Source organism: Falco naumanni, chromosome 1, assembly GCF_017639655.2.
Source record: "Falco naumanni isolate bFalNau1 chromosome 1, bFalNau1.pat, whole genome shotgun sequence".
NCBI lineage: Eukaryota > Metazoa > Chordata > Aves > Falconiformes > Falconidae > Falco > Falco naumanni.
Window position 1 is genome coordinate 40663276 of NC_054054.1, and position 18701 is coordinate 40681976.

General features: G+C 47.2%; 1 protein-coding gene across 1 annotated transcript; it reads left to right on the top strand.

The window, feature by feature from the left end:
- Window positions 1–9559, top strand: LOC121082697 (5-hydroxytryptamine receptor 7-like). Its single transcript, XM_040582363.1, has 2 exons — window positions 1–546; window positions 7838–9559. Exons 1-2 carry the CDS (start codon window positions 38–40, stop codon window positions 8607–8609), a joined length of 1281 nt encoding a protein of 426 aa, XP_040438297.1. The 5' UTR covers window positions 1–37; the 3' UTR covers window positions 8610–9559.
- The last annotated feature ends 9142 nt before the right edge of the window (window positions 9560–18701 follow it).

An 18701-nucleotide genomic window follows, 5' to 3' on the forward strand; every position in this document is an offset into this window, starting at 1 on the left:
AAACTCGTGCTGTTGCCTGCTGTGGTGAGCTCAGAGCATGTTGCTAAGGGTCAGCCCCAGGCGGTTTCTGGAGCACCATCTTCTCTTTGTGGAGAACGCAGAGCAGCAGCACCCGGCTCAGAAATTGCTCCCGAATCCATTCATGACTGAGGAACCCTCCGTCCCAGCTGAGCCAGACCTGCCATCCTCCAACCTCACCAACACGACGGACTGTGGAGAGGAGATCCTGCTCTATGGGGACACTGAGAAGATTGTCATAGGAGCGGTGCTCTCCATCATCATCCTCATGACCATCGCTGGCAACGGTCTGGTCATCATCTCTGTGTGCATTGTCAAGAAGCTCCGGCAGCCCTCCAACTACCTGGTGGTGTCCCTCGCAGCTGCCGACCTGTCAGTGGCCTTCGCTGTCATGCCCTTCGTGACCATCACAGACCTGGTGGGGGGAGAGTGGCTCTTTGGGAAGGTGTTCTGCAATGTGTTTATCGCCATGGACGTTATGTGTTGCACAGCCTCCATCATGACCTTGTGCATCATCAGCGTTGACAGGTAAGGGAGGAGAAGGTACCTGCCATGTGTCCAGGCGGGCTTGAATATAAAGGTGTTTCTGGAGGTTGTGGGCCACTAGAATCATGTTCCTGGTTGGATCAATGTTTCTGTGTGTGTTTTCCAGGTGTGTGGGGTTGCTGAGGGCTTTCTGTGGGAATTAGGTGCCTTAGTCCCTTTGGAAGAGCTGGGCTTAAGGGGCTTTCTCAAGAAACTTCTCTAAGTTACTTGCTTAGTCCTCCCCCTCTAGGCAGCTGCTTCACCTTGTCCTTGATTGACTTGAGGAACAGAGCCTAGAGGATAGACCCCATGACCTGACCTCCATGGAAGGAGGCTGGACCATAACATTATTCAAGAAAACAAAAAGAACCTACCCAGATGCACTTCGAAAATCCGTGTTATGGGGTTTCTGGAGCCCTATGGGATGGTCTGCTGCACCCTGGACTTGTGGCTTGGCTGAGGATGTCAACAACTCCCCCCACGCCATCCCAGGTCCCCAGAAACCTTGCTGTAGCCACTGCATGCATTTTTGAGGATTTGCAGGCTTCACCCTCCACACCTGGGGTCAGGAGGGAAAGGCTAAGTCCATCTGGCAAACTATCAAGACTCGGGAAAGTTAGCACCTCCATGGGTCTAATTATAGCAACCTGCGTCATTAGGGACATTGCGCTGATGAGCCGGTGGGCCAGATCCAGATCTGACGCGCGTGTTGGCTTTCTCGGGGGGTTGGTTTGGGTTTACGCTGGCACTGCTAAGCTGGGCGGGTTTGTGATGAACTGCTCGGGGAAGGGAGACAGCCGATAAGAAGCGTGCCTTCAGCTATACCACTTCCCTGGTCACCCTCCCACCCTTCCCAGGTGTGAAACAGGGTGACAAAGCAGAAAGGATGGGAAAATCCTCCTGCTGCTGACTGATGTTACCTCCCGGCAAGCAAACAGCAAGTCCTGCTCCAAAGCCCTCGCTCCCCCGCCAGCTGCTGCTCCCCAACGAGCTGCCCTTTGCTCCGTGCCCCTGATCAGCTCAGCGCTGCTGGTTGGAAAGCAAAATCACTCCCAGGCCACATGGCAAGGTCCAGCTCTGCTGCTGAACTTGCTCAGTTTTAATAAAAAAGCTTGCTTGTAAAAAGGCAGGTGCATTCAGAGCTGACAGAAGCCTATCTCTGTCAGGAGGAAGAGATTAACGCAGTAAAGATATACGCCAGTGCTTCCTCCTGAGGAGTGAGGAGCAGGGAAGCAGCTACACGCTAATCAGATTGGCTTTGCTTTAAAAATGTCCCTTTCCTTTCCCCCTTTCCTTTCCCCCTTTCCTTTCCCCCTTTCCTTTCCCCCTTTCCTTTCCCCCTTTCCTTTCCCCCTTTCCTTTCCCCCTTTCCTTTCCCCCTTTCCTTTCCCCCTTTCCTTTCCCCCTTTCCTTTCCCCCTTTCCTTTCCCCCTTTCCTTTCCCCCTTTCCTTTCCCCCTTTCCTTTCCCCCTTTCCTTTCCCCCTTTCCTTTCCCCCTTTCCTTTCCCCCTTTCCTTCCCCTGGAGAATGGAGAATCTTGCAAACATGCAAGTGAACAGGACAGACCTTGCACAAACCCCACTGCCATCGATTCCACTGCTCCATCCCGTCGCTCTCACCCACGTCGCCACTCCTGCAAGCAGCCACCATGGCGGGCAGCTGCCAGGGTTCCCCTCGCTTTGCCATTCCCTGTTGGAATGGGACCGGGCAGGAGGTTTCTGGAGAGGTACAGACACCAGCCTGGGGGGGTCCACGTGTGCCAAGGCTGAATCCTGGACGGTGCTGAGGGCTATAGGGAAGGCAGCAGGGAGGAAACTGCTCCATGCAGTGTGGACAGGAGTTGTCCACATAACTGGGATCTCTGGCTTAAATGGGAGCAGCCCTATGGCTGCTCTAAGTTGCACCTGCTGGCCATACAGCCAAGGAGGATCTCTTGTAAGTGGTGATGCTGGAAGCACCTGTGGGAACATTTTTTCTGTCTCCAGCAACCCCCGTGCCCTCTGGGGGAGCATGTCTGTCCAGCTCACCCAAAGGAGCTCGGCAGGGCTCGGAGGAGCCCAGCAGTGGGGCGGTTTCAGGCCCTTAGTGCAAAACTCACACTGCCAGTGCTGAACTGCAGGGATGGAAAACCATCCCACCTCATAGGGATATGGTCCCGTGCCCTAACTCACGTGGCCTTTGAACACCTGCTTATCTCTGCTGCATCTTCTCCACTGCTGGCCATGCAAACCCCACCATCCTTTTCGGATGGCAAAGAGGAAAAGGGAGCTGCAGCAAAGGAAGTGATGGAGGGAGCATGTTGCTTCAGACCTCTCAGCAGGGTGATGGAGGAAAAACCTGTGATACAGGAGGTGGCCACAGAGCCTGATTCTTCTGGCTCAGGGTTGTTCTTCAGGTGTGTTTGCATGGGGTCTGTATCGTGCTGGGGGCCCAGCTGGGCTACAGCATCACTGTCTGCTCCCAGACCTGCATCCCACCCCCCCAGATGCCTGATGGGGAAGCTGAGCAGTTAGAGGGTAATTGCCTGAGATGTATTTCTAGCCAGGAAAAGAGAGAAAGAGCAAAGGCTGTGATCTGAGCAGCAGGAGGGGTGGCAGGGCAGAGAAAAGGGGTGGACAGTCCTCCCTGCTCTGCCCACCTCGCTGCTCGGGGTGGGAGGAAGAGCATGCTGTGAGTGCAGGGGGCTGGCAGGCTCAGTCCGTGCCAGAGCTTGATGAGGGAATGGGAATAACTGGGATGTCCTCTGATGCACAAAGGAGGAGTAGGTGATTGGGTCGCTGTTCTGCTGCTTTGTGCCTCAAAGGTCCCCAGGAATGGGCTGTGAGTTGTGTGAATTATCCCAGGGCAGTACCTTGAGCATCCTGTAAGTCATCATTGCTCCACATCAACCCATCATCCTCACTGCTCCCACAAAGCAGTTGGTGGAGGTGGACTGAGGGAGAGCACAGATCCAGGACCATACCTGGATCTCCACCTCCCCCCAAACTTGGGATGGGCAGGATTTTTGGTTTAGAACCTGATGGAAACACATCCGGAAGCACATTTTCAGTTTCTAAACTGATCCAAAGAAAAGTCAACCATAAAGCTAAAGCAAAAGGATAGCTGAGTTTGCAGAGAGCCTGAAACACTTGCTCCAAAGGAGATAAAATGGTTGTAATGGTTGTTCATCTCAGTGAGGCATTAACTTAAATTTCCCCCCTGTGACGAAGCATGCTGTTCCTCCTGCCTTGCAAGAAAGAAGAGGAACAGCCCTGGTGCTTTTCGGAAATATAAATGTCCCTGCTAGTTCTCTCCTGAATGCCAGCTTGGTCAGCACGGTTAGGCAGCTGCCTGTTTCTGCCGAGGAGGAGGTTGTGTTTTTATTGATGGCTGAAGTGTCATTATGTTTTGGTTAGCTTAGATATAGAAAATGCTTGGTTTGCCCAAGATGATGAGTACCATTAAAATATAGGTTGCTATTATTGATTATTAACGCAGAGCGCTTTCTAAAAGCCTCTTGATTGAACCTGGTAGGACTAATCTTGTATGAAGGGAGATTTGACTGATTTTCCTTTAAGTCAAAACAGAAAAATGCTGGAAACATCTGCCTTTTTCTTATATTTTTCTTATATAAAAGCCTGCAAATGTTATAGATTCTTTAATGCCACAAACCAAAAACAAAACAAAAAAAACCCTTTTGGTGGTTCAGCTTTTGATGAAGCTCTTCATAAAAATGTCATGCAGCTGACAAAAGAAGGTCCCTTCAGGCTTTCCCAGTGGAGAATGCAGCTCCACTGAGGCTTTCCCTTCTCCCTGGGAAGTATTTGCAACCTGAAATGAGATTATATGCTCCAAATTTGCATCGTCCTCAGTAAAAAAAAGGATGTTTCCCAAAAGAACTGGTGGGATGAAATCTGCAGAGTGTTTTCATGGATTGCCTTTCCCGTACCTTTCATCCAAACGTGTCCCAGGCCAGGTACATCCCTGCACTGTATCTCCAGTGAGCTGGGATGCATCCCTGGCTTAGGGCATGGGCAGATGAAGCGACAGGTAGCTGCAGCCTCCTGCTGCCTGTTGCATCCTCCACCTGGAGGTTCCCTTTGCTTCAGCAGGACGGAGCAGGCATAGCATCAGCTTGGAAGTCAGGTATGGAGCTTAAATTTGGCCCAGAGGAGGTATGGGATTGTGGCAAAAGTGTCTGGGAAACAATTCCAGGCTTGTTTAGGCTCAGCCAGCCTGTGTGAGTGGAGCTTCATCCTTTCCCAGTTTACCAGCTGCAGAACGGAGATGGGGTCACCTTGGAGAGGTTTTGTTTTTCTTTAGTATTTAATCCCTAATGTAAGGATTCAACAATTGCCGTTGAGTGTAGAATAAATGTGCTGAATTGGCTCATCCATGGGGTTGATTGTGGAGCCCAGCCTGGGGCAGGTCTCCTACCCTGTGGGCTCAGGCTGCCCAGGCATCCGCAGGCACGAGGATGTGGAAAGAGTTTATTGCACCAGGAACACAATCAGCTCTGCACAGCAGGAGTCTTGCAAAGCTGCAGAAACTGCCAGTAAATCGCTGCTCTGGGAACTGGCTTTTGTTACCTGATTACCACTAAACTTGATTAACAACCAGACACACACACACACCAGAAAAGAAAAAAAAAAATCAAAGCAAGAGAATTTGATTTGAATTTCATTGCATGCCTGTGCAATCTCGCCTCCCACACTGCTGTAAACGCTGGCCTATTTTGAGGTCTTCCCTCTCTCATCAAAATTATAAGCAAAGACCTCAAAACGGCCCCATTTCCTCCAGCAGTGACTGCACAAGGTACCCACAGATGAAATGTGTCAGCTTTGCCAGCTTTTTAAATCTTGTCACTGTGCATTTTGCTTGGCTAGTGTGTAAATTCCTTGAAGTTTCAGCAAATCCCGAGTGGATTGGCTTCTAAAGAAAACCCAGTAATAGCATAATAAAAGCATAATAAAGGATATCACACAGCACAGCATATATTAGTTTGCAAAGTTCTAGGCTTGGTTATACAGAGGAGTGATTTGGGGAATGTTGAATTTGGAGATGCAACAGCAGGGCATGGTTTTCTCCCAGCCTAGAGGACATCAATTCTGCGCTCCCTCCATAGCCCTTTCCTACAGCAGGAAGGATATTTGGCAGCATCCCACTGACCTGCTCCCACCCATCTCTCTGAGTCCTGATCTTCCAGCCAGGCTCATCGCTTCTTGCTGTGCTCAGCCCAGGTGGGAAGGAGGGGATAGTATGTTTTGGAAGAACAATACCAAAACCAGCCCTGCTGTCCACCTCCCTCTCACCAGGTCTCCTCCACAGACACTTTCAGGCACTCAAGCAATGTAGGTGGTCACAGAGAGTTTTGCTTGGGTTTTTGTGACTCAGGCCAGCTGAAGAAAATACAGAGGAAAACAGGGAAATAATAACTCCGTGAATGAATTCAAATGCATTTTATCAGAGAGTCAGGGGAGAATACTTTGGGCTTTGAAATTATTTAGCAGTTAGGAGGGGAGGAGGGATTGGATTTCTTTTTATTGTATTTCCATCTTATTTCAATCTTGGAGGAGGATCTGGAAAAGGGAAATAATCAGAGAAGAAAAAATCTTCTAACACCTGCAATGAGACTGATTGTCAGAGAAAAAAAAAAGATACAATAGAGGTAAAATTCTCTGCAGAATTTTTCGTGGTTTTTTTTCTTTTTTTTTGGCAGAAAAGCCTGTTCTTCCCTTGAACAGCTTTCAGCAAAAAGTATCCGTACAGCTGCTGTTTGTACTGTCCCTTTGGACTGACACAGTTTTTCCAAGAACAATTAGAAGGTGGTGTGATCCTGCCTAAAAATGCCAACAAATTGCTGACAGCAGGCAGGTTTGAATCAAAAAGGCTGTAACATAAAAGAAATCCATAGGACTAGTTAGAGGCTTTTGCTGGGCTGCTCGACACTGAATAGCAGGCAGATGTTTCTCAGTGGGAGCATTGGCTGACAGTGGCCAGCTCCCTACTGGTTTATTAATTTACAATTGTAATGTAATAACTAACAGTTGACTCGGTTTTGTAGCCACACAAACCTTCTCAGTCAAGGCTGGTGTGGTTCAAAATTCCACCCGTAGCTTAAGCAGGAGCTGATGGTTGATGTAATCTCCAGCTCCCTTCAGGCAAGCTGACAAGGTCACTCCTAACTCCAGGCATCAGGATTTGTGATTCTGTGGGTCACCACCTGCTTTTGGGATCTCAGAGCTCCTCTCATTTCACTCTCCAGAGCGAGCTGGACACCATCACTTCAGGAGCTATGGGCCGTGCAAAGGAGCAGGCTGCTCCAGCTGTTTGTCTCACTCCTGTCCTGGTTTCTAGAGGTCACCTCCAGTAAATGTTGCAGGAACCTGCAGGTTTGTCCCAGTGTGGCAGGTGGGATGGAGAGGGGGAGCAATGGGCTGTGCTGCTGGCAGGGGTGTCTCCCATGGGCGCTGCGAGATGCAAAGACGCAGTTCATCAGCTGAAAGGAGGTGTGAATCAACAGCTGTCTGTCTTACACTACACTGCATCACCCCATCACTAGCTTTGCTTTCTGTGCCCTTTCAGATCCAGCCTTCCCAAAGATTTCTTCCTTCCCAGGTTTTTTCTTCCCAGAATTCCCAACTTCCCCAGGTTGCTCCTTGCTTGCCCACTGCCTCAGGGGCACCTCAGCTGCAGGTTATGCTTCTTCCCTGAGTTCCCAAGTTGCCTGAACAAGTAAGAGAAGGGTGTTGTCCTTCCTGCTTCCTATTAAACACTGCCAGAAAGTCTATTAATTTCATTTAGAGTCAGTTCTGACGTATCCTGGTGCAAGGATGACTCTGCGGATAGCCCACCCTGCTCCTGGGTGTTTCCCAGGCAGGGCAGCAGTCTGGGGTGAATTACACACCCTGGCTGGACATGGTTGTGCATTGTCTGTACAAACTAGTTCCGGTGGAGAAAAATGAAGCTTTTTTTTCAAATGTTTAAGTGTTTTTAAGGTTTTTATTCCCCAGGAAGCCATGTGGAGCTTGGACTGCACTCACCAGTTAGATGACATCTCGTGTCATGCACGGGGAACAGTCAAAACAGGTTGTTTCAGCAAGAAAGCTGAAGGGGTGTGAAATGCGTTTCACAGAAGGTGCTGCAAGTGCACATCCCTGGGAACATTTTCATTTGGTGAACTCATTTCTTGCCTCCCCCAGTGCCAAAATTCTCCTGTGGTGGAGCATTAACAGCTATTTAGGAATGAAAAACCACCCAACAGCACTCACACCATGCAACCCGCCTAACCCTTTGCAACTCTTCTTTTTTCCAGGTATCTGGGGATCACTCGGCCGCTGACATACCCTGTGAGACAAAATGGGAAGCTGATGGCCAAGATGGTCTTCACCGTTTGGCTCCTATCTGCCTCCATCACTCTTCCTCCTCTTTTTGGCTGGGCCAAGAATGTCACCGTGGAAAGAGTCTGTCTCATCAGCCAGGACTTTGGGTACACAGTCTACTCCACGGGGGTTGCCTTCTACATCCCCATGGCAGTCATGCTCGTCATGTACAGCCAGATCTACAAAGCTGCCAAGGTCAGCGCCGAGAAGCACCGCTTCATGAACTTCCCCAAGCACTATGAAGAAGATGGTGTCTACTGCCTAGAGGCCTCCAGCCGGGGCCACCACAGCTCGAAGCGTACCAAAGCGGTGGAGGAATGTGCCACACTCTCCAAACTGCTCCGGCAAGACCGAAAGAATATTTCCATCTTCAAACGGGAGCAGAAAGCAGCCAGGACCCTTGGCATTATCGTGGGGGCATTCACGTTTTGCTGGCTTCCCTTCTTCTTGATGTCAACGGCTCGGCCTTTCATCTGCGGCATCCGCTGCAGCTGCATGCCCCTGCGGCTGGAGAGGACTCTGCTCTGGCTGGGGTACACCAACTCCCTCATCAACCCCTTGATTTATGCTTTTTTTAACCGAGACTTGAGGACTACTTTCTGGAACCTCCTGAGGTGCAGGTACAGGAACATCAACAGGAGGCTCTCCGCCGCCAGCATGCACGAAGCCCTGAAAGCCACAGAGAGGCATGAATGCATCCTGTAGACCCATGTCTTCTCTCTCAGTGCCTGAACAACAAATTCCTGCCTCTCCATTTCAGGTTCCTTGCTTCTCTTGCCTCTCGGGGCTGGCAGAAACCATGCGTGCCATTGTCTCCCCTGGCAGACATCACCGCTGAGAGTGACACCCCTTCCCCTCACCCTGGGAGGAGCTGCAGTTCTCCTCACCTCGGGAACAAAATAGGCAGCCCTTCCTTCTAAACATGTCCCAGGTGAGAGCTGAAAAGCTGTGAACAAGACCGGGGGGTTCAAGGTCTACCACTGACTGTGGGCAAGTCACACCACCTTTTTGTGCCTCAGTTTCTTCATCTGTTTAAAAAATAAAAAAAAAATTAAAAAGGAAAAAAAAAGTAAGGAAGGAAAAGAAACCCTCCCAATCAAAGAAACAAAAAATAACCTACAAACTTGAAAAGACTGTGGCTCTCCGCCTTCAAAAAGGGCTCTAAGGTCTGTGGAGGGCATACAATACACTATGTAAAAAGGACATTGGCTGCACTTCTCTATTGAATATGACAGCAGCTATAGGCTCCATTGTAGATCCGAGCACTCATGGCATCCCAGCTTATACGAACCCTTTCCACTGATGTAATTGCATTTTACCCACTGAGCTCATGTCCAGGTTTGCACGTCAGAAAAGTAATACCAATGACCCCATTTCCCCTCACACTGTAGCACTGCAGCACTTGAAAGAGGCACGTTTGCAGAATGAAACACAAACGAACATGAAGTTTCCTTTATGGTTGGATAAGAAAGTCTGACAGCCTCCTCATCAGGGCAATGACCAGTGAGCAAAGACAGTTATGTTTATTGGGTTGTACTGTAATTCATTCTCAGACAACTGATGTGTGTTCATAATTTGTGGCTAATTGACTCCATAAAAGCACGCTTTGGTTGACAACAGAAAAAAGTGTACAATTTCCCTGACAAGCTTTACAGTGCTTCAGTATGATGTCCAGCAAGCTTGAAAAAAAAAAAAAACCACACTAAATGATGTATTCTTTTTTTTTAAAAAAAAAAAAAAAAAAAAAAAAAAGCCTGGTGTCCTTATTTTGGTGTAGACTCTTAGGTCACTGACTTTAAAGGGTCACTGTAATTTTACATGGTGGTGGGACTTGTCTTCCTCTCTGCTCCTGACCAACCTTGTTGTGTCAGCCTTGCTTTGCAGCCCCCCAAACCACTGCCTGTTTGTAGGTAATGTCTGCTCCATGGGATCAGCTGTTTGAACATCTCCTATCTGGGTTTTCTTGCCGAAGCTAGACTGTTCAGACGCTCAGGGAAAGATGTTTCTGGTTCTCCCTCCACTACAGATTTTCTTTATCAAGCATGTATGAGTGGTGGTAGCCCCATCTCTTGCAACATCATGCAGTATGATGCCTCTGTGCATAGGTACGTTGGCTGTTGTACGTAATCAAGATTTCTCCTGTGAAATCTTTTGTGCTCTTACTTTTTAATAGACAGTTCTATCTTGTTTCTTTTTTATACTTACTTTTTCTACAGCTACCTGACAAGGTCTCCAGTTTTGACTGGTGATTCATAGCAGGAAAATTGTCTCAAGCCCCCTGGGAATGTCCCCAAGGGACTGAGAGGTTGGGCACAGGAACAGCAATGTGTCCAGATGTTCTCCAAGCTTGTGTCCTCACAGCTAGAGCCAGAATTGCACAGAGGAGCAGGGCAGGTTGGTGTAGCTGTTGTATGGGTCTGCAGTGGGAAAGACTTAATGATCAGACAGCAAAGAGATTTGAAAGAGGACTTAGTCAGGAAGGATTGTCAAGGTTTAGCAGGAGCCCTGCTTCACCTGCTATCCCATGCTGGAGCTCTTTAAAGAGTAGTGAGTGATTCTGCTAAGATGGTTAACAGCTTTCTATCTGTCTCCCACAGTTTGCTACCTATGGCTGTATGTTGGTGTTGGGTTTGTGCAAGGCTGCCTGGACCAGGCTGGCTGCTGAAGGCAGAGCATTGCACACCTTGCAGCCACATCCAGTCCCTAGCCCCTGCTGCTCAGAGGCTGCTATTCCCATCCAGGACTGACACAAAATCCAGCCTTCCTGAACTGTCTAGAATGTACGCCAGCAGCAAGGACCTGTCCTCTGCCACTCTGCCAAAAATGAGTGCTATAGCCCAGGGAAATTGAGTGGTCCCCCTGCAATGCCCTGTGGTCTTGCATCCCGCAAACCAGGGACCCCACCAACACAATGAGGCAGGAGAAGGCATGAGCATGTCCTCACTCTCTTGCTTTCATGCTGCTGCCACATGAACTGGTGCTAAATCTTGCCACAACTTCTCTACTTTCCCTTGACAGCGTATATTCACCTTGGTGCACTCACTACTCATCCCTTTCCGCAGCTTGGTTGCGATTTCTCATGACACTTCTGCTTCCAAGCCCGCACAGTATGTCCCCATGCACCACATCTCTAGGGCATGGTCTGACTGCCCACCTCAGGGTCTGCTTAACAAAAACACCACCTTTCCTCCCAGAAAACACTCTGGGCCATCATTCCCTCTGTCACATTGTTTTAGCAGCAGCTGGTCGCTAGATCTGGCCTGCCATGGGGACAGGAGGTCCCTGCAGGGTCCCCGTTCCTCCCTAGGCTCCCCAGTTAACTGTGCCCTTCTGACAGGGCTGCCTGGATTAAAACGAACCAGCTGCTAATGCAGACTCTCTTGTCAGAATGTGAAAGCCCTGAGACAGCCCGTTTCATATTCAGCACGTAACAAAGGAGCCTGGTTTGTTCTGCTGCAGTGTATCTCTCCGCCTAAGGTCATAGTGGCATAGTTTTACTTATTTTCTGTATTAGGCATTCTTAAACTGCCTCCAACATTCATAATCTTACTTAATTCCACTCAACATCCCTATTCTGATGGTATTTCTAGCACTGCTTAAAAGTATTCTGCAGAAGAGCAATGAAACAGCACTCGATCCTTTTAAATGAAGTCATACGAATACTGGGTTTTTTTCTGGTTTGATGGTTCTTCCAGAATAAAAATAGTAGGCAAAAGAATATGATTCTGGATGATTCAAAACCCAAACTTCTTGTAAGCAAGCAATCAAGCAAAATGGTTCATTTGCTTTAAAAAAAAAGAAAAAGGCAATGTTTTCTTTGACTCAGAATTGAATATTGTTTCTCTCAAGGCTTATCTGATCATCTTTTTTTTTTCCCTTATATTTTCATTTTAAGCTGTAGTTGTGTTTAAAAGAAAAGCTTTGTTCCCAGAAACAATTCCAAAAGCTTTCATCCAAAAATATTTAAATGATAACTTCACTAAACCAAAACATTTTGCTCAAAAACTAATGAGATAGCTTGCATGATTTTTCCAGTAGTTATTGTCTCAAGCTGTGAGACATCATCTTAAACTCTTGCTTTTTAACTCTCTGAGATTAAATTGTGTTTAGGTTAAATAAAATAAAGTACATCCAAAACCACCAAGGCCTTTTCTACACACGAGTGAGCACCAACCATTTAGTTAAGCCAGTCAAGATCCTTGTAGATGAGCTGCTAAACCATGGGGTGGGGGGGGTGGGGGGGTGTTTGTTTATTTTTTTAAATCAAACTGGAATCAATGCATTCTGCATCTGAAAAACAAAACAAAACAAAAAAAACCCAACAAGAAAACCTTAAAATAAATCTGAGCCATTCTGAAACTGATTTTAGTGCACACATCTATTCCTAACCAAACTATGTGGAATTTAAGAGCAATTAGCTCCATAAGAATCCATGTTTAGGCAAAAATTTTATTTTGTGGAGAAAAGTATCCATTTAGGAGGACAAAAGAAACTTTTGTGGGCAATGAAGGAGTCCCAGCAGGCTAGCAGCCACACAGTGGAAAGGAATGAGGAGCCTCAGGCAGAGAAAATTGGAGTAATTCGGGCATAAAATGAGTAGGTCTCAAGTCAGCTTTTTATTTCACTTTGTGTGCAGGGGAAATACATACAGAAACACAGGCAGAAGCGATCCGGGGAGAAAAGAGAGCTTTGACAAACCCCTACGGCTGCCCCAGCTGAGGTTTGGAAGTTTTTGATAACAACACTGAGCAAAGCCAGGCATGATCAGCCAGAGATGTAACGAAAAGCCCAAGGCAGTAAAAGCCTGTGTGTCTCTTCCCAGACAGCGTGAAACCTCCCTGCTCTCTGAAGTCAGCACTTTGTGGATGAGTTTGGCTGACAGAGACAGGTGCTGGAGATGGGCATACAGAGCTCAGCAAACCCACCGCATTCTGCATCTCCGCCCGCGTCCTGCCATCTCCCCATGACAGTGTAATACATGACAGCTGCACTGCATCAGATGGGAAGCTGATCTAGCCCAGGATTCTGCCTCGAGCAGAGACCAGTAGTGGTTTTGTACAAAGACAGACCAGCAAACCTGTTATGGTATCCCTCCTTGTCCCAGCAATTTAAGGTTCAGCAATTTGCTGAGCCAGAAGGGCTCTTGTAATGTTTAATAGCTTCCAAGGGGTGTTTTTCTTTGAACCTATTTATGTTTGTGCCACTCTGCCACCCTGAGACAATGAGTTCCACAATTTAATGGTTTTCAGGTAAAGAACTCTCTCCCTTCACTCGTTTTGAACCTACTGTCTGCTGAGCTCATCAGGCACTGCCTAGTCCTGGCACCAGGAAGGAGGAGCAATGATCCCTATTCAGCCTCTCCAGGACAGTTACGGTTTTGTAGACCTCTGCCCTGTTCTTCTCTTTGAAATAAAAAGTCTATCCAGCCCATAAGTCCTTCCCCAACAGCAGACAGAAGGAGATGCCTTGGGAAAAACATTAGGACAAGGACAGTCTAGGTAAGCCTTCCCACCCTCTGCTATTTTCAAAACAACCAACCACCTTCAGTTCAGGAAATTCCCTGCTTAGACAGAGTTTCTGTGCAAGCCTCAGTGTAACCCCTGCTCTTCACCGGGCAAGTGACAAATCTTGCATCTGGGATGGGATAACCCCGTGTACCAGCCCGGGCTGGGGCACCTGGCAGAGCAGGACCTGGTATCTAGAGCATGGCCGAGCTTGCAAGGAGAAGGCCAGGGAGAGAGCTAATGGAGGCCAACCACTGCCTTGAGGGGGATTACAGGGAAGATGGAGGCAGACTCCACCAGAGAGGTGGGGAATCTCCTTCTCTGGAGATACTAAAACCTCAGCTGGATCAGGTCTTGAGTGACCCAATGAACTGCTGAAGCTACCCTTGCTTTGAGCATTACATTGTTTCAGAAACCTCTGTGTTTCCCTTCCAATTTCAATATTCTATGATTTTGATGACTCAGACTCATGTAAATATTTATCATACTTATGTTTTGGCAAAGCAATCTACAGATCTACCTGCCATGTGAAAAAGCTCCTTCTATTTTGGACCTTCCAGTAGCATTTAAGTTGCATGTCTAATAAAACTGAAAGACACCACACAACAATTTCCACCTGTGTTCTTATGCAATAGTTTTCCTTTGTTTGTTTGTTGTTTTTTTTTCCATTTTAATCTGGGCACATTTCATATCCACCGTGCAAGATCCTCCATTGTTTGTCTCTATTCCTTTTCTCCATCTTGTGCATCACTCAGAGCTTAAGCACTACTCCAATAACACCAAATGATGGGCAAGCCCTGCTGAAAAGTCAATTTGTGGCACATAATTAAGGCAACAGGTGGCTATTTTCAGCCCTTCTCAGCACTGACACACAGGGAAGGAAGAAGGTTCTGCTCTGCTCGGATGGTTCCACTTTCTTTTAATGACTACAAGATCTCTCACATAGAACGTACACATTCAGAAGAAATCAAGGAGGTGGGAGTTGGAAGACGATATTGTACAAATGCCTTACCCCATGAAGAGCTGAACATATCTTGCAGGCAGTTTTCTTTAGCTCTCTGGTTGCATCAATACTTCTCCCTGGGTGAACCTTACACTTGGCCCCTTGGTCATCCAGGTGTGCACTTTATAACACATAAAACCTCCCATCTAGGTTCTTCCTATGCGTTTCCCAATTTAGATATTTGCCTCCCTGTGATGAATCACAGCGTTCTTAAAAAAAATAAATCAAACAAACCAATGGAAAAAAAAAATCCCAAGAAAAACAAGGGAAAAGGCAGCATCTCCTGTGGAAAAACAACCCCAGGAAGAGTCTGGTGGCTCTCTGATGGAGCATGTGAACACAAGAGGTCTCATGAAAGCAGCTAACTCCAGAGTGTAAGGAGCAGCTCATAGGTGGTGGCAATTGGATCCGGGTAGGACTTGCTGGTGATGGACACAAACAGGGTCTCTGGGCAGGGGATGTGGAAAAGGGGGAGGTGCAGCATGGCATGGTGTCCCAGACTAGGTGGAAGAGGAGCTCTCTCTACAGCCCGCACCAACAAGGTCTGACATCCAGCCTGATGGAGGACAATATTCATAAGCTTCACTGAGCCCCATGTCCCTTGACTGCTGGAGGAAAGCATTGCTCGGGCAGGCAGGTAGCAAGAAGAGCCACCCTGGAGGCATGGTCACTGACAGGGTCAGGATACATTCGTGCCATTACACCTAGTTAACCCCCCGGGACTTACACATGAACCGTGCCGTGTTTCAGCATCAAAGTACTGAGCCTAAGCCTTGAACCTGCCACCCACCCCCCAAGGCAGCCACATCCCAGGCTATTCCAGATACACTCAGGCTCAGATCTTGGCAGCCTGGACACACTGTACATTTTCCTGCTCCCCCTGCCAAGCACATGGACCTTGGACAGCAGCAGCAGGACTCATCTGCTGCTGCATGACTTGCCAAATCACTGCTCTAGCAATTAAAAGAAAAGCAAAATTTTTATAGGCTGCAATGCGTGTGTGCACAGTGCTAGTAGAGAGCTGGAAACTTGGAACACTTGCTCCAGCCCATGCAAAAGACCATGAAAATTAACTCTTCCCGGGTGATGAGAAAGGCTCTAGAAGAACTGCATTATCTGCATCCACTTTTTCAGTCTCTCTGCCACACTTAGTTTCACATCTCCATCCCTTTAAACATGGTTGGCGGTCTGTTAGCACAGCAATTAGGAAAAGAGGGAGGAAGAGGGTGGCCAAATGCCAGACGCTTGGTGACAGTATGTGACAACACAGCCATGCGCTTGTAAATCATTAGCGCTGCTCACAAGTACTCTGCTCGAAGCCTGTGAATTTTTCTGTTTAAATGCAGACGATCTGAACGCCAAATGTACATTTTTAGATTGTGAAATGTCTTGGTCATTTAACTCACAGGCTAAAGCTTTAGGCAGCCTGTGAGCATATGCAGACACACTGTGGCCACACCTCCAGAAGATGTTCTCCCTAAACGAGAGGCAATAACAAGCCTGAGTATGGTCCTGCAACACCCCAGCAAAGCTGTGTGTGGATTATGCATGGTTTTCACCAAACTTTTAACTTCACATTGCCATGCTCCTTCCCATCTCAAGACTGTGCAGACCTGAATTCTCAGGTATGGGTTATGTGGGAGTATGTGGGACAGTCACCTCCTAATTACTATGGAAATTCATATTCTGGGATCTTTTAACAGAGGTTTGGGAGGGGGTTTTTTTATGTCTCCTTAAAGGCTGAAGGAGGAATATTCCTCATAACAAACCATACCCTTTCCAAGCACCACATTTCTACTGCATCGTCAAAGTCTGAGCTACATATGGAAATTGATGCAGCTTAAAGAAAATGGTTCTGGTTGACTATCTAGCTCCTTGGAGACATTAATCAGAGTTTAGTGCTGTCACTTCTCAGGAGTCACTTCTCTGTTATATCTTCAAAAGACATCAAAATGCCAACAGCCTTTAGCAAGAACAAATCCAGCGTGCAAACAGTCGATGTGTTCCAAGGTGCCTGCAGGCACGTGGTTCCTGGGGTGCAGCCTGAATACCCAGCAACCAGAGAACCACCGATGGCTCACCCAGCCCTCCCCCCCACCCCGTGCATGGCCTCCGTGGCCCTGCCAGCACAACAGTCCATGGGGAAACAACTCAAACAGCACTCTGGACCAGACTGGGGGCTGTCTTAGCCCTCCGAGCCAGGCCAGGACACAATGTCTTACTGGTATAGTGGAAAAGTGTTGGGATAAGAAGGATACAGAGACTCTGCATCTTCAAGGCTGCCAAACGTTGCCATCAAAGTCAGTAACATCTGCGCAGTAGCAATATAAATAACTCATTTAAATTAACAGCAATTAGCATGGGGCTTGGGACTGCAGGATCAAACCAAGGGATGAAATTGCCTTCAACGTAGCTAGGAAGTAAATAGTTACAGGCAATGTCTGTCTCTGTAAGGAGCTGTTCATGCCTCTCTGGGAGAAGTGTTTCTGGTACAGTCACCAAAAAGGCATCTGTCCCCAGTAAGTATGGACTGTGTTGTCCACCACCAATGTACGTGTCCGGATGCCAAAATAACAGCTTGCTTCCAAATCCTATTGGGAGACAGATTTCCTAAAGTCTGTCTCGCTCTTCTTCCTCACTTACTTCTTCGTGGTTTTCCACTGGCAGTTAAGTGAAAACTGACTGTAAGTGTCTAATGATGATAAATCTTGAGTTTAACAACAGGAAAAGTAAAAAGCATTAAAGAGAGCTAGGGAGGGGGGAAGAAGAAAAGAACAAAAAAAAAAAAAAAAAAAAAGGCAAAACCCCGCATTTCTCTCTAGGGCATCTAATACAGTTCTGAAAACTGTTCCTAAGCAGAAAATCCCTGGCCACTATCAGATTTGAGCCCAAAGACCCTCCAAAAATTAATTCAGACTTTTCCTGCCCTGTTACTTTGCAACCTAAGGTTGTTTTTTAACAAGCAACACCCTACAAAGACCTTTTTCAGAAAGAATCTAAGGTTGTATCTGTGGTTGGAAAAATGCTAGCAGGAGTAATAGAGATGTAACAGAGAAAGCAAAAATATTGCTGTGAGGAAACGCTGCAAGAACCAAAGATCAGGGAAAGAAAATCAAGTGAATAACAATTCAGGATGTATGTTGTTGTTTTCTAAATCAGTGTGATATAGCACCTTTCCACCTCTGTTTCTCATATAGCACATACATTTTATGAAACCCACTAATATATTTTTTGAAAGAGCTTCAAGGAAAGACATATTAACAAAGATGAACTACTAGTAATACTACTGAGCCCAGAGAAGAATAAAGCAGTGCAACCATCAGACAGAGAGTAAATCAATACATCAACACGGTCCCATTATTAGGTTTGAATTCTATTACCCAGCCTCCTAAATCACCAAACAGAGCTGCAAGAGGAGGGGAACTGCGCCTTCCCCTACTCCAAGAGTCCTTTGCAATAAGTAACTAGAAAAGTTACTTATTGCTCTCAAATCTAAAGGCTAGAAACTCTTGGGCATGGCCACTGCCGTACGCAGATTGCTACCCAAAGCAGCTTGTGCTCCGGTAGATAATTTTGCAAGATGTTGTTTAGGGCATGTCAAGCCAGGGAGATATTCTTCTGGCAACCTCCCCGTGCAAGAATTGGCATACACATGTCATGCTTCAGCGAGCTCCTCTCATACCACGATTTGCCCAGGTATGAGCCACAACCTGCTCTTCAGCCCACGGCTTTTGACCAAGTCACTCCCATACCGCAGAATTTAGGTACTCTGTTCAGGCAACCCAAATGGGCTTTGTTAGCATAGCAGCAATAATTCAGCAGAGTAAAAGCAGCTAAAGGGCATGAACTGCAGTTCTTTGAAGAAGCCCTTTCTTTTTCTGGGTCACAGCACAGCATGACGGAACCATCTCTTCCTACAGCCTATTGCCAGGAGAGCATTTCAGGATATAAACTTTATAGGGGACAATGTCTAGACATGAAAGGCTGGGTGTCTCATTGAACTTATTTCAGGAAATGCTTCAAAAGAACACAAACCTGACTGGCTAGAAAACTAGTTTCTTTTACTTTCCAGAGGCCCTCTGGAATCCACAAGTGATGGATTCCCAGGCTCTTACAATATCAAAACATACAGCTTATCTCCACCTGCTTCTCTGGTATCCAGGGTCACCAAAACACTTCTCTTCAGCCAGAGTTAAGTTAAAATTCTCCATGTACCACAGAAAAAGGTGGAAACACCTAGTTTTGGATCCCTGCTTATGCCTGAGGTAATCACACAATGCTCCAATTGCC

Bases quoted from the DNA above. Each gene is read 5' to 3' on its own strand.
- LOC121082697 (XM_040582363.1), top strand. From the start codon at position 38: ATGTTGCTAAGGGTCAGCCCCAGGCGGTTTCTGGAGCACCATCTTCTC. The intron at 547-7,837 runs GTAAGGGAGGAG...TCTTTTTTCCAG, and splicing joins TGCATCATCAGCGTTGACAG to GTATCTGGGGATCACTCGGC.